This window comes from Pseudophryne corroboree, chromosome 11, assembly GCF_028390025.1.
Source record: "Pseudophryne corroboree isolate aPseCor3 chromosome 11, aPseCor3.hap2, whole genome shotgun sequence".
Lineage (NCBI taxonomy): Eukaryota > Metazoa > Chordata > Amphibia > Anura > Myobatrachidae > Pseudophryne > Pseudophryne corroboree.
In genome coordinates this window covers 24,961,143-24,989,057 of record NC_086454.1, presented here as the reverse complement: position 1 = coordinate 24,989,057, position 27,915 = coordinate 24,961,143, and the positions used below count along the sequence as shown (strand labels likewise).

At 47.6% G+C, this 27,915-nt stretch overlaps 1 protein-coding gene across 1 annotated transcript in view; it reads left to right on the top strand.

The window, feature by feature from the left end:
• The window catches only part of PRMT3 (protein arginine methyltransferase 3), a 251,556-nt gene that overhangs the window by 109,234 nt on the left and 114,407 nt on the right, over positions 1 to 27,915 (top strand). Inside the window, exon 10 of the mRNA XM_063946376.1 lies at positions 23,378 to 23,477. Coding sequence (XP_063802446.1) covers positions 23,378 to 23,477 — 100 coding nt within the window. The remainder of the gene's footprint in view (positions 1 to 23,377; positions 23,478 to 27,915) is intronic.

Below are 27,915 nucleotides of genomic sequence, written 5' to 3'. Positions count from 1 at the left end.
TAGTTCTCCAGGATGTTTGTAACAACCTCCCTGCCGAGTCCCTTGAAAAACTGTGTGCAAGTGTACCTAGAAGAATTGATGCTGTTTTGAAGGCAATGGGTGGTCACTCCAAACATTGATTTGATTTAGATTTCTGTTCATTCACATTGCATATATACATACATATATAGTCTTTCTTTACTCTCACACCCTTCTGACCCTTGGGCAACTTATATATATTTTGTTAATTGCTAAAAAATAAACTATTAACACTTCTATTTCAGAAAACATTCTTACTTTGCCGCATTTTTTCTACACCTCACACCTGCCTAAAACTTTTGCACAGTACTGTGTTTGTTTGTATTAACAGTTTCTTATATAGCGCAGCCTATTCTGTTGCACTTTACAATTCAAACAACAGTAATAGAACAAAACTGGGTAAAAACAGACCGACATAGAGGTAGGAAGGCCCTGCTCGCAAGCTTACAATCTGTAGGGAAACAGGCATGGATACACAAGGATAGATGCTACCTATTGCATAATGGTCCACCATATTGCTGGGTTCTTAATGGGTTGTATAATATCACCCAGCAAAGTCGCCCAAGGGTCAGGAGGGTGTGAGAGTAAAGAAAGACTATATATGTATGTGTGTGTGTGTGTGTATATATATATATATGTGTGTGTGTGTGTGTATATATATATATATATATATATATATATATATATATATATATATATATATATATATATATAATATAATGTTTCAGTTACATTGTGTAAGCGTCTTTGAAATTATATGTTAATGGAACAGTTTCGTCTTTATGTTAAACAATGACATTACTGTATGTTCCTCTCTATTTGTCTGCGTTGTTTAAAGCTATAGTGAAATAATTTCTGGTACGGCCATCTGGAGCTGCAGAAATATCCATTTGTTATGTCTCTAGACGCAGGTTCCATAGAGTTTTCCTCTCCAAGCCTCATTGCAGGGGTTTACCAGGTGTACCGGGCTGACTTGTGAGGCAGCACGGTATTGATTTTGGATGGGAGGCAGAACACTTTGCTGGATTTTGTGCAGACCTGTTTGGCTGACATGGTGACTTGGAACAGACCCCAGTCATGCTTGATGGTTTCAGCTGAGCTGGCGGGGACTAGCATCCTGCCCTCTGCCGCTGTTCCGGAGCGCAGTACAGACAGTAAAACACAAGCCTAAGCTAAAACGGCGCACCATCCAAATAGATGTTTGTCGCCAGTTCTGAAGGAGCACCATCTATTTTATTGTCGTGCGCAGAGATCCTTCTCTCAGAGCTTTTTACACTTTTCTTTTTATGCTGCACTTTGTTTCTTAATCCATTCCGAGTGATCTGAATGTTCCGTTCGTGTCTGCATAGAGCATTTGCATAGTGAATATTTCCAGAAAAATTCTTCAAACGTTTTCTTCACATTAATGTGCCCAGAAACTGACGTTTAAAAGCTGGATATGTCACTGAGAGTGATGCAGAATATATTTGTATCTTGTTCTGCGGAGAGAAACTGAAAGAGAGAATCATTATACGGTCATTTGTGTTATATACAGGTGTCATTGAATGTGCCAACTGCATTACACTGCACCACTCGATGTGGAGGATGAGCGTCTCGCACCCCATCACTTGGAGTGTGCGAGTGTCTTCAATTTTTGTCTGATGCACTGCAGCCCTCATCGCTTAGTAGCTGATGCACTGCAGCCCTCATCGCTTAGTGGCTGATGCACTGCAGCCCTCATCGCTTAGTGGCTGATGCACTGTAGCCCTCATCGCTTAGTGGCTGATGCACTGTAGCCCTCATCCCTTAGTGGCTGATGCACTGTAGCCCTCATCGCTTAGTGGCTGATGCACCGTAGCCCTCATCGCTTAGTGGCTGATGCACTGTAGCCCTCATCCCTTTAGTGGCTGATGCACTGTAGCCCTCATCCCTTTAGTGGCTGATGCACTGTAGCCCTCATCCCTTTAGTGGCTGATGCACTGTAGCCCTCATCCCTTTAGTGGCTGATGCACTGTAGCCCTCATCCCTTTAGTGGCTGATGCACTGTAGCCCTCATCCCTTTAGTGGCTGATGCACTGTAGCCCTCATCCCTTTAGTGGCTGATGCACTGTAGCCCTCATCCCTTAGTGGCTGATGCCCCATAGCCCTCATCGCTTAGTGGCTGATGCACTGTAGCCCTCAGCGCTTAGTAGCTGATGCACCGTAGCCCTCATCCCTTAGTGGCTGATGCACTGTAGCCCTCATCCCTTAGTGGCTGATGCACTGTAGCCCTCATCCCTTTAGTGGCTGATGCACTGCAGCTCTCATACCTTAGTGGCTGATGCACTGCAGCTCTCATCGCTTAGTGGCTGATGCACTGTAGCCCTCATCGCTTAGTGGCTGATGCACTGTAGCCCTCATCCCTTAGTGGCTGATGCACTGTAGCCCTCATCGCTTAGTGGCTGATGCACTGTAGCCCTCAGCGCTTAGTGGCTGATGCACTGTAGCCCTCATCCCTTAGTGGCTGATGCACTGTAGCCCTCATCCCTTAGTGGCTGATGCACTGTAGCCCTCATCCCTTAGTGGCTGATGCACTGTAGCCCTCATCCCTTAGTGGCTGATGCACTGTAGCCCTCATCCCTTAGTGGCTGATGCACTGCAGCTCTCATACCTTAGTGGCTGATGCACTGCAGCTCTCATCGCTTAGTGGCTGATGCACTGTAGCCCTCATCGCTTAGTGGCTGATGCACTGTAGCCCTCCTCGCTTAGTGGCTGATGCACTGTAGCCCTCCTCGCTTAGTGGCTGGTGCACTGTAGCCCTCCTCGCTTAGTGGCTGATGCACTGTAGCCCTCCTCGCTTAGTGGCTGATGCAGTGTAGCCCTCATCCCTTAGTGGCTGATGCACTGTAGCCCTCATCGCTTAGTGGCTGATGCACTGTAGCCCTCATCCCTTAGTGACTGATGCACTGTAGCCCTCATCCCTTAGTGGCTGATGCACTGTAGCCCTCATCCCTTAGTGGCTGATGCACTGTAGCCCTCATCCCTTAGTGGCTGATGCACTGAAGCCCTCATCCCTTAGTGGCTGATGCACTGCAGCCCTCATCGCTTAGTGACTGATGCACTGCAGCCCTCATCGCTTAGTGGCTGATGCACTGCAGCCCTCATCGCTTAGTGGCTGATGCACTGCAGCCCTCATCGCTTAGTGACTGATGCACTCTAGCCCTCATCGCTTAGTGGCTGATGCACTCTAGCCCTCATCGCTTAGTGGCTGATGCACTCTAGCCCTCATCCCTTTGTGGCTGAGGCCCCGTAGCCCTCATCCCTTAGTGGCTGATGCACTGTAGCCCTCATCGCTTAGTGGCTGATGCACTGTAGCCCTCATCCCTTAGTGACTGATGCACTGTAGCCCTCATCCCTTAGTGGCTGATGCACTGTAGCCCTCATCCCTTAGTGGCTGATGCACTGAAGCCCTCATCGCTTAGTGACTGATGCACTGCAGCCCTCATCGCTTAGTGGCTGATGCACTGCAGCCCTCATCGCTTAGTGGCTGATGCCCCGTAGCCCTCATCGCTTAGTGGCTGATGCACCGTAGCCCTCATCGCTTAGTGGCTGATGCACTGTAGCCCTCATCGCTTAGTGTCTGATGCACTGTAGCCCTCAGCGCTTAGTAGCTGATGCACCGTAGCCCTCAGCGCTTAGTGGCTGATGCACTGTAGCCCTCATCCCTTTAGTGGCTGATGCACTGTAGCCCTCATCCCTTTAGTGGCTGATGCACTGTAGCCCTCATCCCTTTAGTGGCTGATGCACTGTAGCCCTCATCCCTTTAGTGGCTGATGCACTGTAGCCCTCATCCCTTTAGTGGCTGATGCACTGTAGCCCTCATCCCTTTAGTGGCTGATGCACTGTAGCCCTCATCCCTTAGTGGCTGATGCCCCATAGCCCTCATCGCTTAGTGGCTGATGCACTGTAGCCCTCAGCGCTTAGTAGCTGATGCACCGTAGCCCTCAGCGCTTAGTGGCTGATGCACTGTAGCCCTCATCCCTTTAGTGGCTGATGCACTGTAGCCCTCATCCCTTTAGTGGCTGATGCACTGTAGCCCTCATCCCTTTAGTGGCTGATGCACTGTAGCCCTCATCCCTTTAGTGGCTGATGCACTGTAGCCCTCATCCCTTTAGTGGCTGATGCACTGTAGCCCTCACCCCTTTAGTGGCTGATACACTGTAGCCCTCATCCCTTTAGTGGCTGATGCACTGTAGCCCTCATCGCTTAGTGGCTGATGCACTGTAGCCCTCATCGCTTAGTGGCTGATGCACTGTAGCCCTCATCCCTTAGTGGCTGATGCACTGTAGCCCTCACCCCTTAGTGGCTGATGCACTGTAGCCCTCATCCCTTAGTGGCTGATGCACTGTAGCCCTCATCGCTTAGTGGCTGATGCACTGTAGCCCTCATCGCTTAGTAGCTGATGCACTGTAGCCCTCATCCCTTAGTGGCTGATGCAGTGTAGCCCTCATCCCTTAGTGGCTGATGCACTGAAGCCCTCATCCCTTAGTGGCTGATGCACTGAAGCCCTCATCGCTTAGTGACTGATGCACTGCAGCCCTCATCGCTTAGTGGCTGATGCACTGCAGCCCTCATCGCTTAGTGACTGATGCACTCTAGCCCTCATCGCTTAGTGGTTGATGCACTGTAGCCCTCATCCCTTTGTGGCTGAGGCCCCGTAGCCCTCATCCCTTAGTGGCTGAAGCCCCGTAGCCCTCATCCCTTAGTGGCTGAAGCCCCGTAGCCCTCATCGCTTAGTGGCTGATGCCCCGTAGCCCTCATCGCTTAGTGGCTGATGCCCCGTAGCCCTCATCGCTTAGTGGCTGATGCCCCGTAGCCCTCATCGCTTAGTGGCTGATGCCCCGTAGCCCTCATCGCTTAGTGGCTGATGCCCCGTAGCCCTCATCGCTTAGTGGCTGATGCCCCGTAGCCCTCATCGCTTAGTGGCTGATGCCCCGTAGCCCTCATCGCTTAGTGGCTGATGCACTGTAGCCCTCAGCGCTTAGTGGCTGATGCACCGTAGCCCTCAGCGCTTAGTGGCTGATGCACTGTAGCCCTCATCTCTTTAGTGGCTGATGCACTGTAGCCCTCATCCCTTTAGTAGCTGATGCACTGTAGCCCTCATCCCTTAGTGGCTGATGCACTGCAGCCCTCATCCCTTAGTGGCTGATGCACTGTAGCCTTCATCCCTTAGGGGCTGATGCACTGTAGCCCTAATCCCTTAGTGGCTGATGCACTGCAGCCCTCATCGCTTAGTGACTGATGCACTGTAGCCTTCATCGCTTAGTGGCTGATGCACTCTAGCCCTCATCGCTTAGTGGCTGATGCACTGTAGCCCTCATCATTTAGTGGCTGATGCACTGTAGTCCTCATCGTTTAGTGGCTGATGCACTGTAGCCCTCATCCCTTTGTGGCTGAGGCCCCGTAGCCCTCATCCCTTAGTGGCTGATGCCCCGTAGCCCTCATCCCTTAGTGGCTGATGCCCCGTAGCCCTCATCGCTTAGTGGCTGATGCCCCGTAGCCCTCATCGCTTAGTGGCTGATGCCCCGTAGCCCTCATCGCTTAGTGGCTGATGCCCCGTAGCCCTCATCGCTTAGTGGCTGATGCACCGTATCCTTCATCGCTTAGTGGCTGATGCACTGTAGCCCTCAGCGCTTAGTAGCTGATGCACCGTAGCCCTCAGCGCTTATTGGCTGATGCACTGTAGCCCTCATCCCTTTAGTGGCTGATGCACTGTAGCCCTCATCCCTTTAGTGGCTGATGCACTGTAGCCCTCATCGCTAAGTGGCTGATGCACTGTAGCCCTCATCGCTTAGTGGCTGATGCCCCGTAGCCCTCATCGCTTAGTGGCTGATGCCCCGTAGCCCTCATCGCTTAGTGGCTGATGCCCCGTAGCCCTCATCGCTTAGTGGCTGATGCACCGTAGCCCTCATCGCTTAGTGGCTGATGCACTGTAGCCCTCATCGCTTAGTGTCTGATGCACTGTAGCCCTCATCGCTTAGTAGCTGATGCACCGTAGCCCTCAGCGCTTAGTGGCTGATGCACTGTAGCCCTCATCCCTTTAGTGGCTGATGCACTGTAGCCCTCATCCCTTTAGTGGCTGATGCACTGTAGCCCTCATCCCTTTAGTGGCTGATGCACTGTAGCCCTCATCCCTTTAGTGGCTGATGCACTGTAGCCCTCATCCCTTTAGTGGCTGATGCACTGTAGCCCTCATCCCTTTAGTGGCTGATGCACTGTAGCCCTCATCCCTTAGTGGCTGATGCCCCGTAGCCCTCATCGCTTAGTGGCTGATGCACTGTAGCCCTCAGCGCTTAGTAGCTGATGCACCGTAGCCCTCATCGCTTAGTGACTGATGCACTGTAGCCCTCATCCCTTTAGTGGCTGATGCACTGTAGCCCTCATCCCTTTAGTGGCTGATGCACTGTAGCCCTCATCCCTTTAGTGGCTGATGCACTGTAGCCCTCATCCCTTTAGTGGCTGATGCACTGTAGCCCTCATCCCTTTAGTGGCTGATGCACTGTAGCCCTCATCCCTTTAGTGGCTGATGCACTGTAGCCCTCATCCCTTTAGTGGCTGATGCACTGTAGCCCTCATCCCTTTAGTGGCTGATGCACTGTAGCCCTCATCCCTTTAGTGGCTGATGCACTGTAGCCCTCATCGCTTAGTGGCTGATGCACTGTAGCCCTCATCGCTTAGTGGCTGATGCACTGTAGCCCTCATCCCTTAGTGGCTGATGCACTGTAGCCCTCACCCCTTAGTGGCTGATGCACTGTAGCCCTCATCCTTTAGTGGCTGATGCACTGTAGCCCTCATCCCTTAGTGGCTGATGCACTGTAGCCCTCATCCCTTAGTGGCTGATGCACTGTAGCCCTCATCCCTTAGTGGCTGATGCACTGTAGCCCTCATCCCTTAGTGGCTGATGCACTGTAGCCCTCATCCCTTAGTGGCTGATGCACTGTAGCCCTCACCCCTTAGTGGCTGATGCACTGTAGCCCTCACCCCTTAGTGGCTGATGCACTGTAGCCCTCACCCCTTAGTGGCTGATGCACTGTAGCCCTCACCCCTTAGTGGCTGATGCACTGTAGCCCTCATCCCTTAGTGGCTGATGCACTGTAGCCCTCATCCCTTAGTGGCTGATGCACTGTAGCCCTCGTCCCTTAGTGGCTGATGCACTGTAGACCTCGTCCCTTTGTGGCTGATGCACTGTTGTTGCTTATAAGAAATGTTATATATTTTGTGATATCCTTATAGGAATATTTCTCTTACGTCTTAGAGGATACTGGGGTCCATTTAGTTCCATGGGGTAAAGACGGGTCCACTAGGAGCCATGGACACTTTAAGAATTTGATAGTGTGGGCTGGCTCCTCCCTCTATGCCCCTCCTACCAGACTCCGTTTAGGAAATGTGCCTGGAGGAGCCGGTCACGCTGAAGGAAGCTCCTGAAGAGTTTTTTGCATTTATTTTCTTTGTTATTTTCAGGCAGGGCTGGTCGGCACCAGACTGCCTGCTTCGTGGGACTTAGGGCGGAACGGCCCAACCTCTTGAAGGGTTAATGGTCCCGTTCCCCGCGAACAAGACACTGAGCTCTTGAGGGAACTATTTGCAAGCCACACCACGACGAGCGTACATTTCCGCAGCACGCCACTACCCCTAACAGAGCCAGAAGAATGAAGAGTGGTGAGTACTGAGCCGGCGTCCCGGTTAGCAGGGCGCCGGCCATTATGGCGGCACGGGGGTAAGGAGACGCACGGCTTCTGCATGGGGCGGAATGCGTCTCCAGACACAGTACACAACTGCATCTCAGTACACTGTACACAGTACCCAAACTGGCAAACACAGCCTTAAAATGGTTTTGCTCCATTTTAAGCACAAAAATTTCCTCAGCCAGTATAAAAAAAAGCGGTTAGACCGCGTGCCATTGAAGGGGCGGGGCTTCACTATGAGTGGATCCAGCAGCTCCCCAGCACCATTTTCCCTCTGCAGTGGACACAGACGCAGACTGACAAACGCGCAGCTCCTCCAGTGTGACTCTAGATTACATCAGTGGTACCAGAGGGTCATAGCAAGGGGGGAGCGACTATTAATATACTAAGTCCCCTATCAGGGTACTTTTTCTGCGACCCGGCTAAGCTTTGCATTAGCGGTAAGGGTGCGGTTGGGGCTGGCTCCAAACAACTCTGTGTTTCCCTGAAGGGCTCTTTGTGGATTACTTGTGCTTAACCCTTTCGTGTGTGCGTGTGCTGCCACATTTACATTATGTCAGGCAAAGAGTGTATCTCTTGTACCGCAGAGTGTTCCTCTTCACCTGGGGGCTCACTACTGGGTACTCAGGGTTCACAGAATAGCGGGGCTGAACCGAAGTGGGTTAATTCTCTTAAAGGAATGATCTCCGCTCTTTCTACAAAATTGTCCCACAATGAGAGAAAGATGCAATACTTAAAGCAGACTTCGTCCCCAAAACAGCATATCAGTCCCCTCCCATTTGTCCGCAAAAGCGATCTCTAGCCCATATCCTGCAGTCTGACTCTGACAGGTCAGACATGGAGGAGGGGGAGGTGGACTCAGGGGGGGGGGGGGGGGGGGATACAGGTCTGTCACAGGGAATAGAGGCTCTTATAGAGGCTATCAGAGATGTTCTGCATATTCCTGATAAGGTGTCAGAGGAGTGTGAGGAATCTTATTTTAATGTAAAAAAGAAATCCTCAGTCACTTTTCCTGTGTCAAAGGAATTGAATACCCTGTTTGAAGAACCATGAGGTAATCCTGATAAGAAATTTAAGATCCCTAAAAGGTTGTTCTCATCTTTTCCTTTTCCTCTGGAGGATAGGGAAAAAATGGGAAAATCCACCGATAGTGGACGCATTAGTCTCTAGGCTGTCACGTAAAATTGTATTGCCTGTTACTGGTGCAGGCTCCCTAAAAGACACGGCTGATCGTAAAACTGAGACTACACTCAAACCATTGTACACAGCTGCTGGGGTGGCCCAAAGACCCACTATTGCATGTGCGTGGATCACTAAAGCCATTGGTAAATGGTCAGGTAACCTAATTGAGGGGTTGGATTCCTTATCTAGGGGGATGTTGTCTTACTCCTGCAGCATATACAGGACTCTGCAAACTTTATGGTGGAAGACATAAAGGAAATAGGCGTGCTTAATGCACGCACCATCGCAATGGCAGTGTCGGTACGCAGGGGCTTGTGGACTGCTGACGCTGACTCCAGGAAAGGCGTGGTAGGCCTACCTTTCACAGGAGAGGCCCTGTTTGGAGATGAATTGGACAAATGGATCTCCGCAGCTACTGCGGATAAGTCTACGTATCTTCCTTCCCCCTACCAAGAAGACTTACTCAGCTTCCAAGTTCCAGTCGTTCTGGACGGCCAAGTTCAATGGCAAATCCAGAGGTGCTTCTAACCTCCAGCGGTGCAAGAGGTAAACTACGCAAACCAGCAACGGCAGGTGCTGAGGAACAGAGTTCAGGCTCTGCTTCCTCAAAGACTTCAGCATGCCGGTGGACCACAATGCCTGGAAGGCTGTCAGGTGGGAGGCAGACCACAATTCTTCAGTCAGATCTGGTCAAATTTGTGCTAGAGATCTTATTTCCCAGGGCTACAGACTGGAGTTCCAAAAGCTCCCACCTCACAGATTCTTCAAATCAGGCTTGCCAGTTTCACCAGAGGCAAGTATAACTTTACAGCATGCCATCCAAAAACTGGTACAGACTAAGGTCATTGTTCCAGTTCCACCTCACCTACTAAACAAGGGGTACTATTCCAACTTGTTCGAAGTACCGAAGCCGGACGGTTTGGTAAGACCGATTCTGAGCCTCAAGCCTTTGAACCCGTACTTACGAGTATTCAAATTCAAGTTGGAGCCTTTGAGAGCGGTGATCTCCGGTCTGGAGGAGGGGGAATTCCTAGTGTATCTGGATATCAAGGATGCGTACCTTCATATTGCGAACTGGCCACCTCATCAGGCTTATCTCCGGTTTGCACCGCAGGACTGTCACTACCAGTTTCAGGCCCTGCCATTTGGTCTCTCCACGGCACCGAGGGTGTTCACCAAGGTGATGGCAGAGATGATGTTTCTACTCCGCAGACAGGAAGTGAACATAATTCCGTACCTGGACGATCTTCTGATAAAAGCGCCGTCCAGGGAAAGGTTCCTGGACAGCATTGCTCTCTCAACCAAACTCTTCCAGGATCACGGGTGGATTCTGAACCTTCCGAAATCTCACCTAGAGCCAACACGGAGGCTCCATTCCTGGGAATGATACTGGACACGGAGGTACAGAAAGTATTCCTTCCTCTGGAAAAGGCATTTGTAATTCAGTCAATGGTGCAAGACGTCTTCAGGCCGACCTGGATATCGGTACATCTGTGCATTCGCCTCCTGGGGAAGATGGTAGCCTCTTACAAGGCATTGCAGTACGGAAGGTTTCACGCAAGGCCCTTCCAGCTGGATCTGCTGGACAAATGGTCCGGATCACATCTACACATGCACCAGAGGATACGTCTGTTGCCTAGAGACAGGATTTCTTTTCTGTGGTGGCTACAGACTTCTCACCTGACCGAGGGGCGAAGGTTCGGGATTCAAAATTGGATTCTGCTGACCATTGATGCAAGCCTCAGAGGTTGGGGAGCAGTCACCCAAGGAGAACACTTCCAAGGAAAATGGTCAAGTCAGGAAGTCATCCTTCCAGTCAACATTCTGGAACTCGGGGCCATATACAACGTCCTTCTGCAGGCCTCACATCTTCTTCAAGATCGGGCAGTTCATGTCCAGTCGGACAATGTGATGACAGTAATGTACATAAACCGACAGGGCGGAACGAAAAGCAGAGCAGCAATGCCAGAGTTGTCACGAATTCTCCTCTGGGCAGAAAGAAACGATGTGGCGTTGTCAGCGGTCTTCATTCTGGGAGTAGACAACTGGGAAGCAGACTTCCTCAGCAGACACGACCTGCACCAGGGGGAGTGAGGCCTTCACCCGGAAGTGTTCAGGTGCTTGACAAGTCGATGGGGATATCCACAGATCAACATGATGGCCTCTCATCTCAACAAGAAGCTCAGGCGGTATTGTTCCAGGTTGACAGACCCACAGGCGGTGGCGATAGATGCCCTGGCAACTCCATGGGTCTATCAGATGATGTATGTGTTTCCTCCATTTCCTCTGATCCCAAGAATTCTAAAACGAATAAAAAGGGAAAAGGTTCAAGCAATACTCATTGCTCTGGACTGGCCAGGAAGGGCCTGGTATGCGGCCCTTCTGGAGATGCTCCTCGAAGATCCGTGACCTCTACCTCTTCGCGAGGATCTTCTGCTACAGGGCCCGTTCGTCTATCAGGACTTACTGTGGCTACGTTTGACGGCATGGAAGTTGAACGGCTGATTCTAGTCAGGAGAGGAATCCCTAACAATGTTATCCCGACTATGATCCAAGCCAGGAAGGGGGTGACGTCTAAGCATTACCATCGTATTTGGAAGAAATACATCTCATGGTGTGAGAGCAGAAATTATTCTGCGGTGGAATCTCCTCTGGAACGTTTCCTGCAGGCAGGCGTGGATGTGGGCCTGTGTCTGGGCTCCATAAAAGTCCAGATTTCGGCCATGTCCATGTCCATTTTCTTTGAGAAACAATTGGCTTCTCTCCCTGAGGTCCAGACGTTCTTGAAAGGTGTTCTGCACATCCAACCTCCCTTTGTGCCTCCCACGGCACCTTGGGATCTCATTGTGGTGCTGCAGATCCTCCAATCGGACTGGTTTGAACCGTTACAGGAGGTGGACGTAAAATATCTTACGTGGAAGACCGTCACAACTGTTGGCCTTGGCTTCAGCAAGACGTGTCAGAGCTGGGGGCTTTGTCACAAAAGTCCCTATTTAATTTTCCATGAGGACAGAGCTGAACTCAGAACTCGTCAGCAGTTTCTTCCTAAAGTGGTGTCCGCATTTCACATCAACCAACCTATTGTGGTTCCGGTTGTCACTGACACATCTGCTACTTCAAAGTCTTTGGATGTTGTGAGAGCTTTGAAGGTGTATGTGAAAAGAACAGCTCGTCACAGAAAGACGGACTCGCTGTTTGTTCTTTATGATCCCAATAAGATTGGGTGTCCTAATTCAAAGCAGACAATTGCACGCTGGATCAGTCTTACTATCGAAAACATGCTTATTCCACAGCAAGTTTGCCGTGTCCAAAATCTGTACAGGCCCACTCTACTAGGTCGGTGGGTTCTTCCTGGGTGGCTGCCCGGGGTGTCTTGGCTTTACAGCTCTGCCGAGCAGCTACTTGGTCAGGTTCGAACACGTTTGCTAAGTTCTACAAGTTCGATACTTTGGCCTCTGATGACCTTCAGTTTGGTCAATCAGTTCTGCAGGAACCTCAGCACCCTCCCACCCGGTTTGGGGGCTTTAGTACATCCCCATGGTACTAAAAGGACCCCACTATCCTCTAGGACGTAAGAGAAAATAGGATTTTAATTACCTACCAGTAAATCCTTTTCTCGTAGTCCGTAGAGGATGCTGGGTGCCCGCCCAGTGCTTCGTTCTTTCTGCACTGTTACTTGGTTAAGTAATGTTGGTTCAGCCTTTGCTGTTCTTGGTTCAACTTTAGTTAGCTTGGCTTTCCTCTTGTGTGTGCTGGTTCGGAATCTCACCACTATCCTTATCTATCCTTCTCTCAAAGTATGTCCGTCTCCTCGGGCACAGTTTCCTAGACTGAGTCTGGTAGGAGGGGCATAGAGGGAGGAGCCAGCCCACACTATCAAATTCTTAAAGTGCCCATTGCTACTAGTGGACCCATCTTTACCCCATGGTACTAAATGGACCCCAGTATCCTCTACGGACTACGCAAAAAGGATTTGCCGGTAGGTAATTAAAATCCTATTTTTATTTGATTTAGTACCTTGAACAATTTATATACATGTTATCTGAATCATTTTTAAAGACTTTTGTAGTTTTATGGAATATAATATAATATAATCCCATTGTTGAATATTGCCGTGTGTGTTTCTTCTTCTGATTTTAATAAAGGTGTTTTCCAATTGTCACTGTTTAATGTACAATTTGATACATAATTTATCTTCCCTATCTGTGCATTGCTGAATACCACTGTGGGACTTTTTAGTTTGCTAGAAAAATATCTACAGCTAATTTGCATGTTTAGCAACAAATATTAAAATACACACAAATAATACACCCGGTTCTCCTGATAAAGGCGAGGGCCAGTTCAAGAGTTCAGATCTCCGCTCACCCTTAACATCTTTTCATCCCTTTGTTTCATGGGGTCATGTTTTTCAATTATGCCTCTAATGAGATTGGCGGGGTGCAGAGGATGGTGCGGGGAGAGATAGCTGCGGAAGGACTGAGATAAGGACTCCAGTGCTCCAAGCACATTTCACCACAGTGACTAATTATACTGTCGCCAGTAACATTAACTGTCATGTTGATAGTATATCGAAGGAGATTGATCCTCTTCCGTGCTGAAGTGAAAAATACAATCGCCTCTCGCCTCTTATCATTTTGGATTCTTCTTATTTATTTTTTGTGCATTTAAACTTCAGATTTGTGCTGACTATTGTCGTATTTTTCCCCAGTGTTACAGTGTTTAGAGGATGTAATGCTGGTACATTTTGTGCTGCCTAAAGCTTTAGAAAATCTGAAGCAAGAGGGATAGATGTCCCGTTTGCTTATCTGGGGGCAAAGCATCACGATTTTCCAGGAGAGTACCTCCAGATGAAATGAACGTATAAAAGGAGAAACATTTAAGACAATTAAATACCCTTGTTAGGTCACATACAATGAGTTAAAGTTTAAAAATAAACAAAAAACTTTTTCTTATTGAAGCAGGACATCACTAACACAGAACTCACGCAGTCAGTGATGTTCTCAAGCAAAAGAAAAATTAAACATGGGAACGCAATGCAAGGACGTGGGCATTATGGCAGAGGGGGCTTAAATACATTCATACAACCGCTAAAGAGAGGTCAGGCATAAAATGTTGCTCTAGTTTAGTCTTGGCATCATTATTTTGGTTCTGTTAACCAGTCTCGCAAATAACGGAGGAGGCTGGCATGATTGTAGGTCACCGCATCAGGGAGATCGATGCCCTTATTAGCTGTAGGCTGGCACTATTGAATCGTTCCAGTACGAGCACGTTTACCATTCCAGATGACGTTACGGAGCAAATGAGTAAGAGCGGAGGAGAAAGCAGGAGCGAAGGCAGATGAAGAGGAGATAGAAGAGCGAAGGGAAGAGACCGTATTTAAACTGGTCTTATTTAAAGTTTTCCTGATATTGTAATGGTTGAGGTTATTAAGGATTTTAGGAATGAGGATACCTTGATATGAAATGTCTCTTACAGTAATTGGTAAGTGTGCTGCCCATGAGAGACGCTTAAAGCCTTCCTTTAAATACAGAGCCTCCAGTTTATTGAATTTCAGTAAAATCTCTGGGATATGGGCAATATACTACAATCTAGCCATAAGTGGGCATAAAGAAGGTTTGGCATTCGAAATCTAGATTAGCATCCCATCATTGGCAAGCACTGTAAATGTAACCTGTATATCACCAATGCGTATGACCTCCAATGTGGGCCAATTTTGTAGCATCCAAAGCAGAGGGTCTAGGCAGATGTTAAACCGCAAGGGAGAAAGGGGGAGTCCTTGGAGAGTGCTGTAGGACTTCACAATAGAGTCACTACAGGTTCATTTAGTTAACATTTTATAATGCTACATCCTTGTTATCAGCTGGGAGAAGTCGAGATCAACATTTAAAAAAAACAAAGAACTGTGGACATTGGGTGTAAGGTTAGAGGCTACAACTGATGCAAGGCCATGCAAATACCTCTAACCGTGGGACGTCCACTAACATCCCAACTGGTGGGTAGACAAGATTGAGGATTAAAACGTTTATAGCCTATTGGGAGTATTTTGGATAATTATTTAAATCAAGGTTTAGTAATGTAACTGGACGGTATGAGTCCAGGGAAGGTGTGTCCTTACAAGGTTTTGGGATCAATGTAGTAAATGCAGTACTGAAATTAGGGTAGTTGGGGCATCTCTTATGGATAGTACAAAATAACACCAGTAATGTGAGGTCTTGCTGAAATATTTTCAAATATTCCTCCGCGGTTTTGTGAAATCTCCATATTAAGCTCTTGGACAGTAACTTTTTATTTATTTATTTTTATAACACTAAGGCAGGGGTGGGGAACCTTTTTACTACCAAGGGACATTTGGATATTGAGAAAATCCTTCGGGGGCCATACAAAAATTCTGAACTTAAAAAATGACCCTGCCTCCCAGTAGGTCTGCCCCTTTGATGGGTGTGGCCAATTAAAATAAGACGTGATACACACATGCCCCCAATAGTGCAGTGCCAGATCCACAAATGCCCCCACAATGCCAGGTATACAAATCCCCCCACAGTGTCAGGTATATAAATGCCCCCCACAGTGCCAGGTATACAAATCCCCCCCACAGTGCCAGGTATACAAATGCCCCCCACAGTGCCAGGTATACAAATGCCCCCCCACCCCACTCTGCTGCTTACCGCTGCTGCTCCATCCGGCGGCGTGTCAGGGGGTCAGGACATGGAGGAGAGCGCAGCTATGTCGGGCGGCGTGTAGGACTTCAAACCAGCTGCTGGTTCGTGAGCCAATCAGAGCTCACGGACCGACAGCGGCAGCTCCTGATTGGCTGCCGGTCCGCGAGCTCTGATTGGCTCACGAACCGGCGGCTGGTTTGAAGTCCTACACGCCGCCGCCGCCTGACATAGCCGCGCTCTCCTCCATGTCCTGACAGCTGAGACACGCTGCTGCCGGACTGAGCGGCGGCTTGTCTCACTGACACAAGCGGGTGGGCCAGAGCAAACGGCTTTGCTGGCCTTATACGGCCCGCGGGTCGGAGGTTCCCCACCCCTGCACTAAGGCGACCTAAAATAAAATCACTTGTTATCAGTGCTGCGCGATTGAGAAATTTGGCTACTTACTTGATGCGCCGATCCCCTGAGTTACGTGGGTGGGCTACGTTCAGATTGTCACCTACACTGGTGTAGGGATCGGGTGACAAACTCTAAAGAAGGACGACGATAGCGGAACTGAGGACTCTGGGGACTACTCCTAAATTGTGTGCGTTTGCACCACTGCCCTCTACATACACCCCCCATTTCTCCGCTTCATGAATGTTTTTGTATGGAAAAACACCCAAAAAACAGAAGTGCTAGTAAAATAAACAAATAAAAGTACGTTCATTATTTTGATATATATTTGTGAGATTTATTCTATATTAGATTATTAAATAAGAATGACAGGGGTCGGCCATTTTGGTTGGAGCTCTACAGGAAGTTACTATCATATAATGCCCTAAGTCACAGGTTCTCAAACTCGTCCTCCGGGCCCCAAACAGTGCATGTTTTCCAGGTATCCTCACAGAATCACAAGTGAGCTAATTAGCGCCACCTGTGGATGTTGTAAAATGTGTCTGTGAGTAATGACTACACCTGTGCACCTGCAAGGTGACTTGGAATACATGAACTGTTGGGGGTCCTGAGGACCGAGTTTGAGAAACACTGCCCTAATCTGTCCTATCAATGTCATGCGCAGAGGATGTAGGTTTATACCCCTTTGGCCACTGAGTTGCACTTTGTATTGCGCTCTGTTGGAAAATGTTGTTCCCCAAAACACAGTCGTTGATACTCTTATTTATCAATACTGCTATCAAGGAAAAATTGGTATCTGGGCAGATTAACCCCGTCCCATATGTTTGTCTGAACATGGCTCTAAACCTGAAAGGTACAGTACTGTGCAAAAGTTTTAGGCAGGTGTGGAGAAAATCCTGCAAAGTAAGAATGCTTTCAAAAATTGAAGTGTTAATAGTTTATTTTTATCAATTAACAAAATGCAAAGTGAATGAACACAAGGGGCATCTAAATCAAATCTGTGTTTGGAGTGACCACACTTTGCCTTCAAACCAGCATCAATTCTTCTAGGTACACTTGCACACAGTTTCTCTGACGTCCTAGTGAATGCTGGGAACTCCGTAAGGACCATGGGGAAATAGCGGCTCCGCAGGAGAATGGGCACAAAAGTAAAGCTTTAGGACTACCTGGTGTGCACTGGCTCCTCCCCCTATGACCCTCCTCCAAGCCTCAGTTAGATTTTTGTGCCCGGCCGAGAATGGTGCACACTAGGGGCTCTCCTGAGCTTCTTAGTGAAAGTTTAGTTTTAGGTTTTTTATTTTCAGTGAGACCTGCTGGCAACAGGCTCACTGCATCGAGGGACTAAGGGGAGAAGAAGCGAGCTCACCTGCGTGCAGAGTGGATTGGGCTTCTTAGGCTACTGGACATTAGCTCCAGAGGGACCGAACACAGGCCCAGCCTCGGAGTCCGGTCCCAGAGCCGCGCCGCCGCCCCCCTTACAGAGCCAGAAGCAAGAAGAGGTCCGGAAAATCAGCGGCAGAAGACATCCTGTCTTCACCAAGGTAGCGCACAGCACTGCAGCTGTGCGCCATTGCTCCTCAGCACACTTCACACTTCGGTCACTGAGGGTGCAGGGCGCTAGGGGGGGGGCGCCCTGAGCAGCAATAAAAACACCTTGGCTGGCGAAAATACATCACATATAGCCCCCAGGGCTATATGGATGAATTTTAACCCCTGCCAGATTCCACAGAAAAACGGGAGAAAAGGCCGCCGAGAAGGGGGCGGAGCCTATCTCCTCAGCAGGGAAGCTCCCTGGCTCTCCCCTGCAGTTACTACACTACAGAAAGGGGTTAAAAAAGAGAGGGGGGCACTAATTAGGCGCAGTATAACAATACAGCAGCTATAAGGGGAAAAACACTTTTATATAAGGTTATCCCTGTATATATATATAGCGCTCTGGTGTGTGCTGGCATACTCTCCCTCTGTCTCCCCAAAGGGCTAGTGGGGTCCTGTCCTCTATCAGAGCATTCCCTGTGTGTGTGCTGTGTGTCGGTACGTTGTGTCGACATGTATGAGGAGGAAAATGATGTGGAGGCGGAGAAATTGCCTGTAACAGAGATGTCACCCCCTAGGGAGTCGACACCTGAGTGGATGAGCTTATGGAAGTAATATGTGACAGTGTCAGCTCTTTACAAAAGATTGATGACATGAGACAGCCGGAGACTCAGCCTGTGCCTGTCCAGGGGTCTCAAAAGCCATCAGGGGCTCTAAAACGCCCGTTACCGCAGATGGCAGATACAGACGCCGACACGGATACTGACTCCAGTGTCGACGATTAAGAGACGAATGTGACTTCCAGTAGGGCCACACGTTACATGATTGAGGCTATGGAAAATGTTTTTACACATTTCTGATAATACCAGTACCACTAAAAAGGGTATTATGTTGGGTGAGAAAAAACTGCCTGTAGTTTTTCCTGCATCTGAGGAATTAAATGAAGTGTGTGATGATGCGTGGGTTTCCCCCGATAAAAACTGTTAATTCCTAAAAAGTTATTAGCATCATACCCCTTCCCGCCAGAGGATAGGGCACGTTGGGAAACACCCCCTAGGGTGAATAAAGCGCTCACACGCTTGTCTAAACAGGTGGCACTACCGTCCCCGGCTACGGCCGCCCTTAAGGAACCTGCTGACAGAAAGCAGTAAAATGTATATACACTCACACGGGTGTGATACTGCGACCAGCAATCGCCTCAGCCTGGATGTGCAGTGCTGGGGTGGCTTGGTTGATTCCCTGACTGACAATATTGATACCCTAGATAGGGACAGTATATTACTGACTATAGAGCATTTAAAAGATGCATTTCTATATATGCGTGATGCACAGAGGGATATTTGCCGACTGGCATCAAGAGTAAGTGCGCTGTCCATTTCTGCCAGAAGAGGGTTATGGACAAGACAGTGGTCAGGTGATGCTGATTCCAAAAGGCATATGGAAGTATCGCCTTATAAAAGGGAGGAGTTATTTGGGGTAGGTCTAACAGACCTGGTGGCCACGGCAACGGCTGGGAAATCCACATTTTTACCCCAGGTAGCCTCTCAACATAAGAAGACGCCGTATTATCAGGCGCAGTCCTTTGGGCCCCATAAGGGCAAGCGGGCAAAAGGCTCCTCATTTCTGCCCCGTGGCAGAGGGAGAGGAAAAAGGCTGCAGCAAACAGCCAGTTCCCAGGAACAGAAGCCCTCTCCCGTTTTCTGCCAAGTCCTCAGCATGACGCTGGGGCTTTACAAGCGGACTCAGGCACGGTGGGGGCCCGTCTCAAAAATTTCAGCGTGCAGTAGGCTCACTCACAGGTGGACCCCTGGATCCTTCAGGTGGTATCTCAGGGGTACAAATTGGAATTCGAGACGTCTCCCCTTCGCCGTTTCCTAAAGTCTGCTTTACCGACGTCTCCCTCCGACAGGGAGGCGGTATGGGAAGCCATTCACAAGCTGTATTCCCAGCAGGTGATAATCAAGGTACCCCTCCTACAACAGGGAAAGGGGTATTAATCCACGCTGTTTGTGGTACCGAAGCCGGACGGCTCGGTGAGACCTAATTTAAATCTGAAATCCTTGAACACTTACATACAAAGGTTCAAATTCAAGATGGAGTCACTCAGAGCGGTGATTGCAAACCTGGAAGAAGGGGATTATATGGTGTCTCTGGACATCAAGGATGCTTCTCTCCATGTCCCAATTTACCCTTCTCACCAAGGGTACCTCAGGTTTGTGGTACAGAACTGTCACTATCAGTTTCAGACGCTGCCGTTTGGTTTGTCCACGGCACCCCGGGTCTTTACCAAAGTAATGGCCGAAATGATGATACTCCTTCGAAGGAAGGGAGTTTTAATTATCCCTTACTTGGACGATCTCCGGATAAGGGCAAGATCCAGGGAACAGTTGGTAGTCGGGGTAGCACTATCTCAAGTAGTGTTGCGGCAGCACGGTTGGATTCTTAATATTCCAAAACCGCAGCTGATCCCGACGACACGTCTTCTATTCCTAAGGATGGTCCTGGACACAGTCCAGAAAAAGGTGTTTCTCCAGGAGGAGAAAGCCAGGGAGTTATCCGAACTAGTCAGAAACCTCCTAAAACCAGGCCAAGTGCCAGTGCATCAGTGCACAAGGGTCCTGGGAAATAATGGTGGCTTCCTACGAAGCAATTCCATTCGGCAGATTCCACGCAAGAACTTTCCAGTGGGACCTGCTGGAAAAATGGTCCGGATCGCATCTTCAGATGCATCAGCGGATAACCCTGTCACCAAAGACAAGGGTGTCTCTTCTGTGGTGGTTGCAGAGTGCTCATCTTCTAGAGGGCGCAGATTCGGCATTCAGGACTGGGTCCTGGTGACCACGGATGCCAGCCTGCGAGGCTGGGGAGCAGTCACACAGGGAAGAAATTTCCAGGGCTTGTGGTCAAGCCTGGAGACATCACTTCACATAAATATCTTGGAGCTAAGGGCCATTTACAATGCCCTAAGCCAAGCAAGACCTCTGCTTTAAGGTCAGCTGGTGCTGATCCAGTCGAACAACATCACGGCAGTCGCCCACGTAGACAGACAGGGCGGCACAAGAAGCAGGAGGGCAATGGCAGAAGCTGCAAGGATTTTTCGCTGGGCGGAAAATCATGTGATAGCATTGTCAGCAGTGTTCATTCCGGGAGTGAACAACTGGGAAACAGACTTCCTCAGCAGAAGTTTTCCACATGATTGTAAACCGTTGGGAAAAACCAAAGGTGGACATGATGGCGTCCCGCCTAAACAAAAAATTGGACAGGTATTGCGCCAGGTCAAGGGACCCTCAGGCAATAGCTGTGGACGCTCTGGTAACACCGTGGGTGTACCAGTCAGTATATGTGTTCCCTCCTCTTCCTCTCTTACCAAAAGTACTGAGAATTATAAGACGGAGGGGAGTAAGAACTATACTCGTGGCTCCGGATTGGCCAAGAAGGACTTGGTACCCGGAACTTCAAGAGATGCTCACGGAGGACCCGTGGCCTCTACCTCTAAGAAGGGACCTGCTCCATCAAGGACCCTGTCTATTCCAAGACTTACCGCGGCTGCGTTTGACGGCAGGGCGGTTGAACGCCGGATCCTGAAGGAAAAAGGCATTCCGGATGAAGTCATCCCTACCCTGATCAAAGCCAGGAAGGATGTAACCGCAAAGCATTATCACCGCATTTGGCGAAAATATGTTGCATGGTGCGAGGCCAGTAAGGCCCCGATGGAGGAATTTCAACTAGGTCGATTCCTGCATTTCCTGCAAACAGGAGTGTCTATGGGCCTAAAATTGGGGTCCATTAAGGTTCAAATTTCGGCCCTGTCAATTTTCTTCCAGAAAGAACTAGCTTCAGTTCCTGAAGTTCAGACGTTTGTAAAAGGGGTACTGCATATACAGCCTCCTTTTTGTGCCTCCAGTGGCACCTTGGGATCTCAATGTAGTTTTGGGGTTCCTAAAGTCACAATGGTTTGAACCACTTGAATCTGTGGAGTTAAAATATCTCACATGGAAAGTGGTCATGCTGTTGGCCCTGGCCTCGGCCAGGCGCGTGTCAGAATGGGCGGCTTTATCCTGTAAAAACCCTTATCTGATCTTCCATTCAGACAGGGCGGAATTGAGGACTCGTCCTCATTTTCTCCCTAAGGTGGTTTCAGCGTTTCATCTGAACCAACCTATTGTGGTACCTGCGGCTACTAGTGACTTGGAGGACTCCAAGTTGTTGGACATAGTCAGGGCCTTGAAAATATATGTTTCCAGGACGGCTGGAGTCAGAAAATCTGACTCGCTGTTTATCCTGTATGCACCCAACAAGTTAGGTGCTCCTGCTTCTAAGCAGACTATTGCTCGTTGGATTTGTAATACAATTCAGCTTGCACATTCTGTGGCAGGCCTGCCACAGCCAAAATCTGTAAAAGCCCATTCCACAAGGAAGGTGGGCTCATCTTGGGCGGCTGCCCGAGGGGTCTCGGCTTTACAACTTTGCCGAGCAGCTACTTGGTCAGGGGCAAACACGTTTGCAAAATTCTACAAATTTGATACCCTGGCTGAGGAGGACCTGGAGTTCTCTCATTCGGTGCTGCAGAGTCATCCGCACTCTCCCGCCCGTTTGGGAGCTTTGGTATAATCCCCATGGTCCTTACGGAGTTCCCAGCATCCACTAGGACGTCAGAGAAAATAAGAATTTACTTACCGATAATTCTATTTCTCGTAGTCCGTAGTGGATGCTGGACGCCCATCCCAAGTGCGGATTGTCTGCAATACTTGTACATAGTTATTGTTAACTAAATCGGGTTATTGTTGTTGTGAGCCATCTATCCAGAGGCTCCTCTGTTATCATGCTGTTAACTGGGTTCAGATCACAGGTTGTACGGTGTGATTGGTGTGGCTGGTATGAGTCTTACCCGGGATTCATAAATCCTTCCTTATTGTGTACGCTCGTCCGGGCACAGTATCCTAACTGAGGCTTGGAGGAGGGTCATAGGGGGAGGAGCCAGTGCACACCAGGTAGTCCTAAAGCTTTACTTTTGTGCCCAGTCTCCTGCGGAGCCGCTATTTCCCCATGGTCCTTACGGAGTTCCCAGCATCCACTACGGACTACGAGAAATAGAATTATCGGTAAGTAAATTCTTATTTTTTGAAGGAACTCGGCAGGGAGGTTGTTCCAAACATCTTGGAGAACTAACCACAGATCTTCTGTATGTGTAGGCTTGCTCAAATCCTTCTGTCTCTTCATGTAATCCCTGACAGACTCGATGTTGAGATCAGGGCTCTGTGGGGGCCATATCATCACTTCCAGGACTCCTTGTTCTTCTTTACGCTGAAGATAGTTCATAATGACATTGGCTGAATTCTTGGCATCGTTGGCCTGCTGCAGAATAACGTTGGAGCCAACAAGACTGCAGAGTTCCATGAAAAGCGGTGCGCAAGTGTACCTAGAAAAAGTGATGCTGTTTTGAAGGCAAAGGGCACACCAAATATTGATTTGATTTTAGATTTCTCTTCTGTTCATCCACTTCTATTTTTGAAAGCAATCTTACTTTGCAGCAATTTTTACACACCTGCCTAAATCTTTTGCACAGTACTGTATATCTTGTTTAAGCACATACTAGACCCAAAATAAATACATTTTTAAGTGTTGTGGCGTATGCTGGCGCTATCTACTAAAGTCTAGTAAATGTTTGCATGTACCCTCCTCCCCCGCATACTGAGATTCCACTAAGATCCCACAATCCCGCACATCTATTTGTGAACGTTAATATCAGTTTAAAGTAAAGCAAGTAATATTTCAGGTTTAGTAATTCCTAACATAACATATATCTCCCCTGTCAGTAGAAAACCATGCTGCGTAAATGTACGCGGCGTCTGAAACTAACACGCTGCAATGTTTGATTGTTGCTTTCAGGTTGAATAAGTTGGAAGATAGAATCTCACTGATTAAAGGAAGAATAGAAGAGATTGATCTGCCGGTTGAGAAAGTGGATATAATTATATCGGAATGGATGGTAAGTCGGATTGTACATGGAATTTTCACTTTATTCAAGCTAAATCCTAAAACACAAACCAAGACCTGGATTATTCCAATATGGGAATTAGAGCTAAGGAAACGTGTATGCTGCAGCAAAGGTTAAACTGCGCAATCTTTGCGTTTCGTAATTGTCTGAAAACGCTATACAAGTATGCTCTTACTGCATTCACGCTCCGGTCACTGACAAAGCAAAGTCTTATATCAGGATACATAGGACTGCGCCCTGGGCCGGCCCCGCCCCTGTTCATTTGAGGCTGTGATGTCATGGATGGAGTGGGCGGGGCCAGACCACTAAGCAGCTGATCCACCCAGAGCATCCTAAGAACATTTCGGTGGTTCTGCTGCAGCTTTATGGGCCCCTTGTAAACCCTCTATACCCTGTTACCTGGGCAGCGACATCGCTTGCCCTCCCCTAGCTACAGCCCTGGACTTGTATACTTCAGTCTGTCCAAACATTACCCTCGGTTTACAAACTTTATGCACAAAGCTCCGCCCACTGCGGCACAAGCTCCGCTCTGTTCTAATCCTGCAGCTCATGGCAGTTCCTCCAAGTATGGGGATAGGGCAGCTTGTGGCTCTCCAGATGTTTTGATACTGCAAATTGTGGTGGCATGCTGCGATTTGTAGTTCTACACCAGCTGGCAAGCCACATCTTTAAACTTGCAGTCAGATAAGATACTGTCCATGTTATGGCCCATTTTAGAGGGTCATTCCGAGTTGATCGCTAGCTGCCGTTGTTCGCAGAGCAGCGATCAGGCTAAAAAACTGCATTTATGTGCATGCGTATGCCCCGCAATGCACACGCGCGACGTACGGGTACAAATCCCGTTGTTGTTGTGCACAGGTTGAAGCAAAGTTTTCCTTCGCACTGACGGCCGCAAGAAGTTTGACAGGAAGGGGACGTTTCTGGGTGTCAACTGACCGTTTTCAGGGAGTGTTTGAAAAAACGCAGGTGTGGCTGGACGGGTGTATGACGTCAAATCCGGACATGAATAGGCTAAAATGATCGCGAGCGCCGAGTAGGTTCAGAGCTACTGTGAAATTGCACAAACAGTTTTTTCTGAGCTCGGCTGCACATGCGTTCGCACTTCTGCTAAGCTAAAATACACTCCCAGTGGGCGGCAGCATAGCGTTTGCAAGGCTGCTAAAACGAACTAGCGAGTGATCAACTCGGAATGACCCCCTTAGTGTCCATACTGTATATTCAGCTCTGTATCATGCAGATTGATGAGACAGAATAGTGTCTGGTCCCAAATAGATTTTAGTTTTGCTGGAAATAGTGACATTTGCGATTTAGGTGGTCCGGTAGGATTGGTGTGTGGCTTTTTTTAGGATTCCCACCTTTTGCTCAGTGAAACAAGGTCCTGTAGATACAGTGCTACGGCGCCCCCTGTGTGGTGGCATTTGTGAAACGTTCGTGGACCTGTGTGGCAGAAATGCCAGCTGGCGCATGATTGGAGGAGTTCTGTGCTGGCTAATCGAGGACCACGTGGGTCCGAGGTATAAACCTCCCCAGGAGAGCTACCAGGTAACAGACAAACACCTCCCAAATATTGGACCTGAAAAATGTGCGAAACTTCGGCCAAAGGTGGGCGGTTGGGGTTTCAGCAGATCAGGTGTGGGGCTTATTTTACCCTGATTCTGCATGTATGAGTGTTGGGGGTTATGCACAGGAAGTGCTTGAACCGTCCTACATTGAGTAGTCCCAATGAAGCGACTCCACCAATGTCCTTTATGGGTGATAAGATATTTGTGTAGCCCCACAATCAATGTGATAAATCCCTGTAAATCATATGGTGATTTCTTGCAGAGCTTTAACATAATCCGTACATTTATATCGGGCCTGTTTAATATTCTTTTCCTGAGTTTACGGAACATTGTCTTGTTGTCTCCTCAGCAAGCTGTTATCCCAGGCGTACGTCTGTTTTGCAACGAGCCTTTTCACAAGGGCCATTAATCATCTTATCTTCTGAATATCAGAGTGGATATTGGGTGTTGTCAGGGTCTGTACTAGCTGCAGAATGCATTTGCATTATTCTGCACATTTTATTTATTGCTATGAGCCCAGTCTGGTGCGATAGATACCTGTGATATTGCTTTCTGCCCTTCATACAGGTTACCAGCTACTCACGGTGCTATTGTCTGGGCTGCGCGCCTCCAACACCTAATTCTTAAGGGACATTTTTTGAGATCATTACTTATCAGAATTTTTTTTATTTTTATTTGTTTAGCTTGGTGTGAAGTCCACACAAATGCTAATAAATCTTGTCCTACCACAGTGGACTGTTCCTGGTTGGCGTTAACCAACCAAGGGGTATATTTACTAAAATTCGATTTTGGGAGGCAGTTTATGAATTTTTGAAATCAGTTCCTTTTGGAGTTTCTAAACTTCTTGAAAAATACCTTATTTACTAAAAATCGATTTTGCGTTTAATTTTCAAATCGAATTCGATGTGGATTCATGTTTGGAAGGGATTTAGAATTGAATTTATGAAATCCCATCCTAAATCGAACCTCAAATCCCCATTGAAATCCACAGAAAAATCGAATGTAAAATCGAATAGAACACCCTCATTGCTTCCTATTGGTCTAAATATATCACATGCACACTAATTAAAGGGGAAGCGCTCTCATTACAATGTTTTATACATGAAAACATAACTGATGATTTAAATTTTGTGGTTTTTATAAAAAAAAAATTGAAAAAATACAGATTATATAGTTAGGACTAAACTTACTCTTAATCTGTCTTTCTGCGTGCCTTCAACTTTGTGTTTTACATCTCAGTTTTTGGTCAAAAAATCTCTGCCTGCTCCCAGTTTTTTTGCTTTTTATTGCACGATTATGCAATAGACGGCACCAGAGCACAATGTTGAACATTTTTGAAAAATTATATAAAAATATGCCTTTTGAATAATTTTAAAAACAAAACAAAGATGCATTCTGTCATGGATTGGGTGGCTATATGTGCCTCTTTATACTTATGCTCAGCAGGAGTTTGTGGTTTTAACAATGGACTCGAAAGCCAAGAGCAACAGCCATAGGTTAAATAACCTTTTTGGGTGGAAGGGGAACAAATTAGAACAATATAGTAACATTTACTATTAGTTGCTTTATTAGCACATACTGGTATCTTACACAACAACCATCACTCTGGAATTTGTCACACAATATTTTTGACTGACGGGAATGAATTGCTGAGGATGTAGGCATCATGGGCTGAATCAGAATAGCCAGTTACTTCACCCTTGTTTTTTGCAAATTTCAATATATTTTTCAGCCAGATTACTCAATCTTGTGTTCTGGTGCTATCTATTGCATAATAAAAAAATAAGTTTGATGTTTATAAGTATAAATATGTGCTCTATTCAATTAATTAAGCTGATGATAATGCTCTGATTGTTCCTCCTGGGTTTTCTCAGTCAGGTTGTGATTTGCAGTGTGCAGGTAGGTGCACAACATACCATAACCTTCGGAATCTAATATTGCTACTACCACACTGCCCTACATGCTTTTGGGTGCTTTAAAAGTTATCACTATCAATTTCTTATCTTTAAAATGGGTTTAGAAGCCATAATCGAATGTCTTAAGATCATTCTAAACTTTTTCGATTTGAGGTTCGATTTTGAGTTCGATTTCAAATTGAGCTTTAGTTAATTAGGGGGTTTCATGTTGGTCTATGGGAAAACATCGATGTTTTTCAGAAATTCGATTTCTATTGGGATATGAGTTGAGTCTGCTTTTAAAATCGATTTGACATTCGATTTGGGCTTTAGTAAATCTGTTCAACCCAAATCTAATGGAAATCGAATGAAGCAGAATGCCAAATCCCTTGAATCACCAAAATCGAATTTTATACAATTTTGCCCCATGTCTTCTGAGATGTGACAATGGTCTCATAAGTGTTACACACTTCTGGCCTGTATTGCAGGGTGGCAAGACAGAATCCTCCGCTGGAAAAGTGCACACTTGTAAAACAACACTTGGAACATTCTGATGCCATGTGGCAGAAATACCTACAATCAAAATCCCGACAAGTTCAAAATGCAGACATTTAAAATACCAACAAGGTCAAAATACTGACAGGTCAAAAAATCGACACAAGTATTTCATTGTTTTTTTGTGTGTGTGTCGACATGGACACCGTATACGTGTACCGCGTCCCTCGCATGCGCTTGGTACACTATAATATTCCCCCTCCAGGTCCACTGGGATATATGAACAAGTCTATTTCAATGAAAAAACTCACGTCAACTTTTCGCACCTGTCGACATTTTAAATGTCGGTATTTTTACTTTGTTGGTATTTTAAATGTCGGTATATTGACCTTGTCTGTATTTTGACCATCGGTCAATGGTTGTCTGTAGTTTGTCAGAATTTTGATTGTAGGTAAATTGACCGCATCCCGTGGCAGA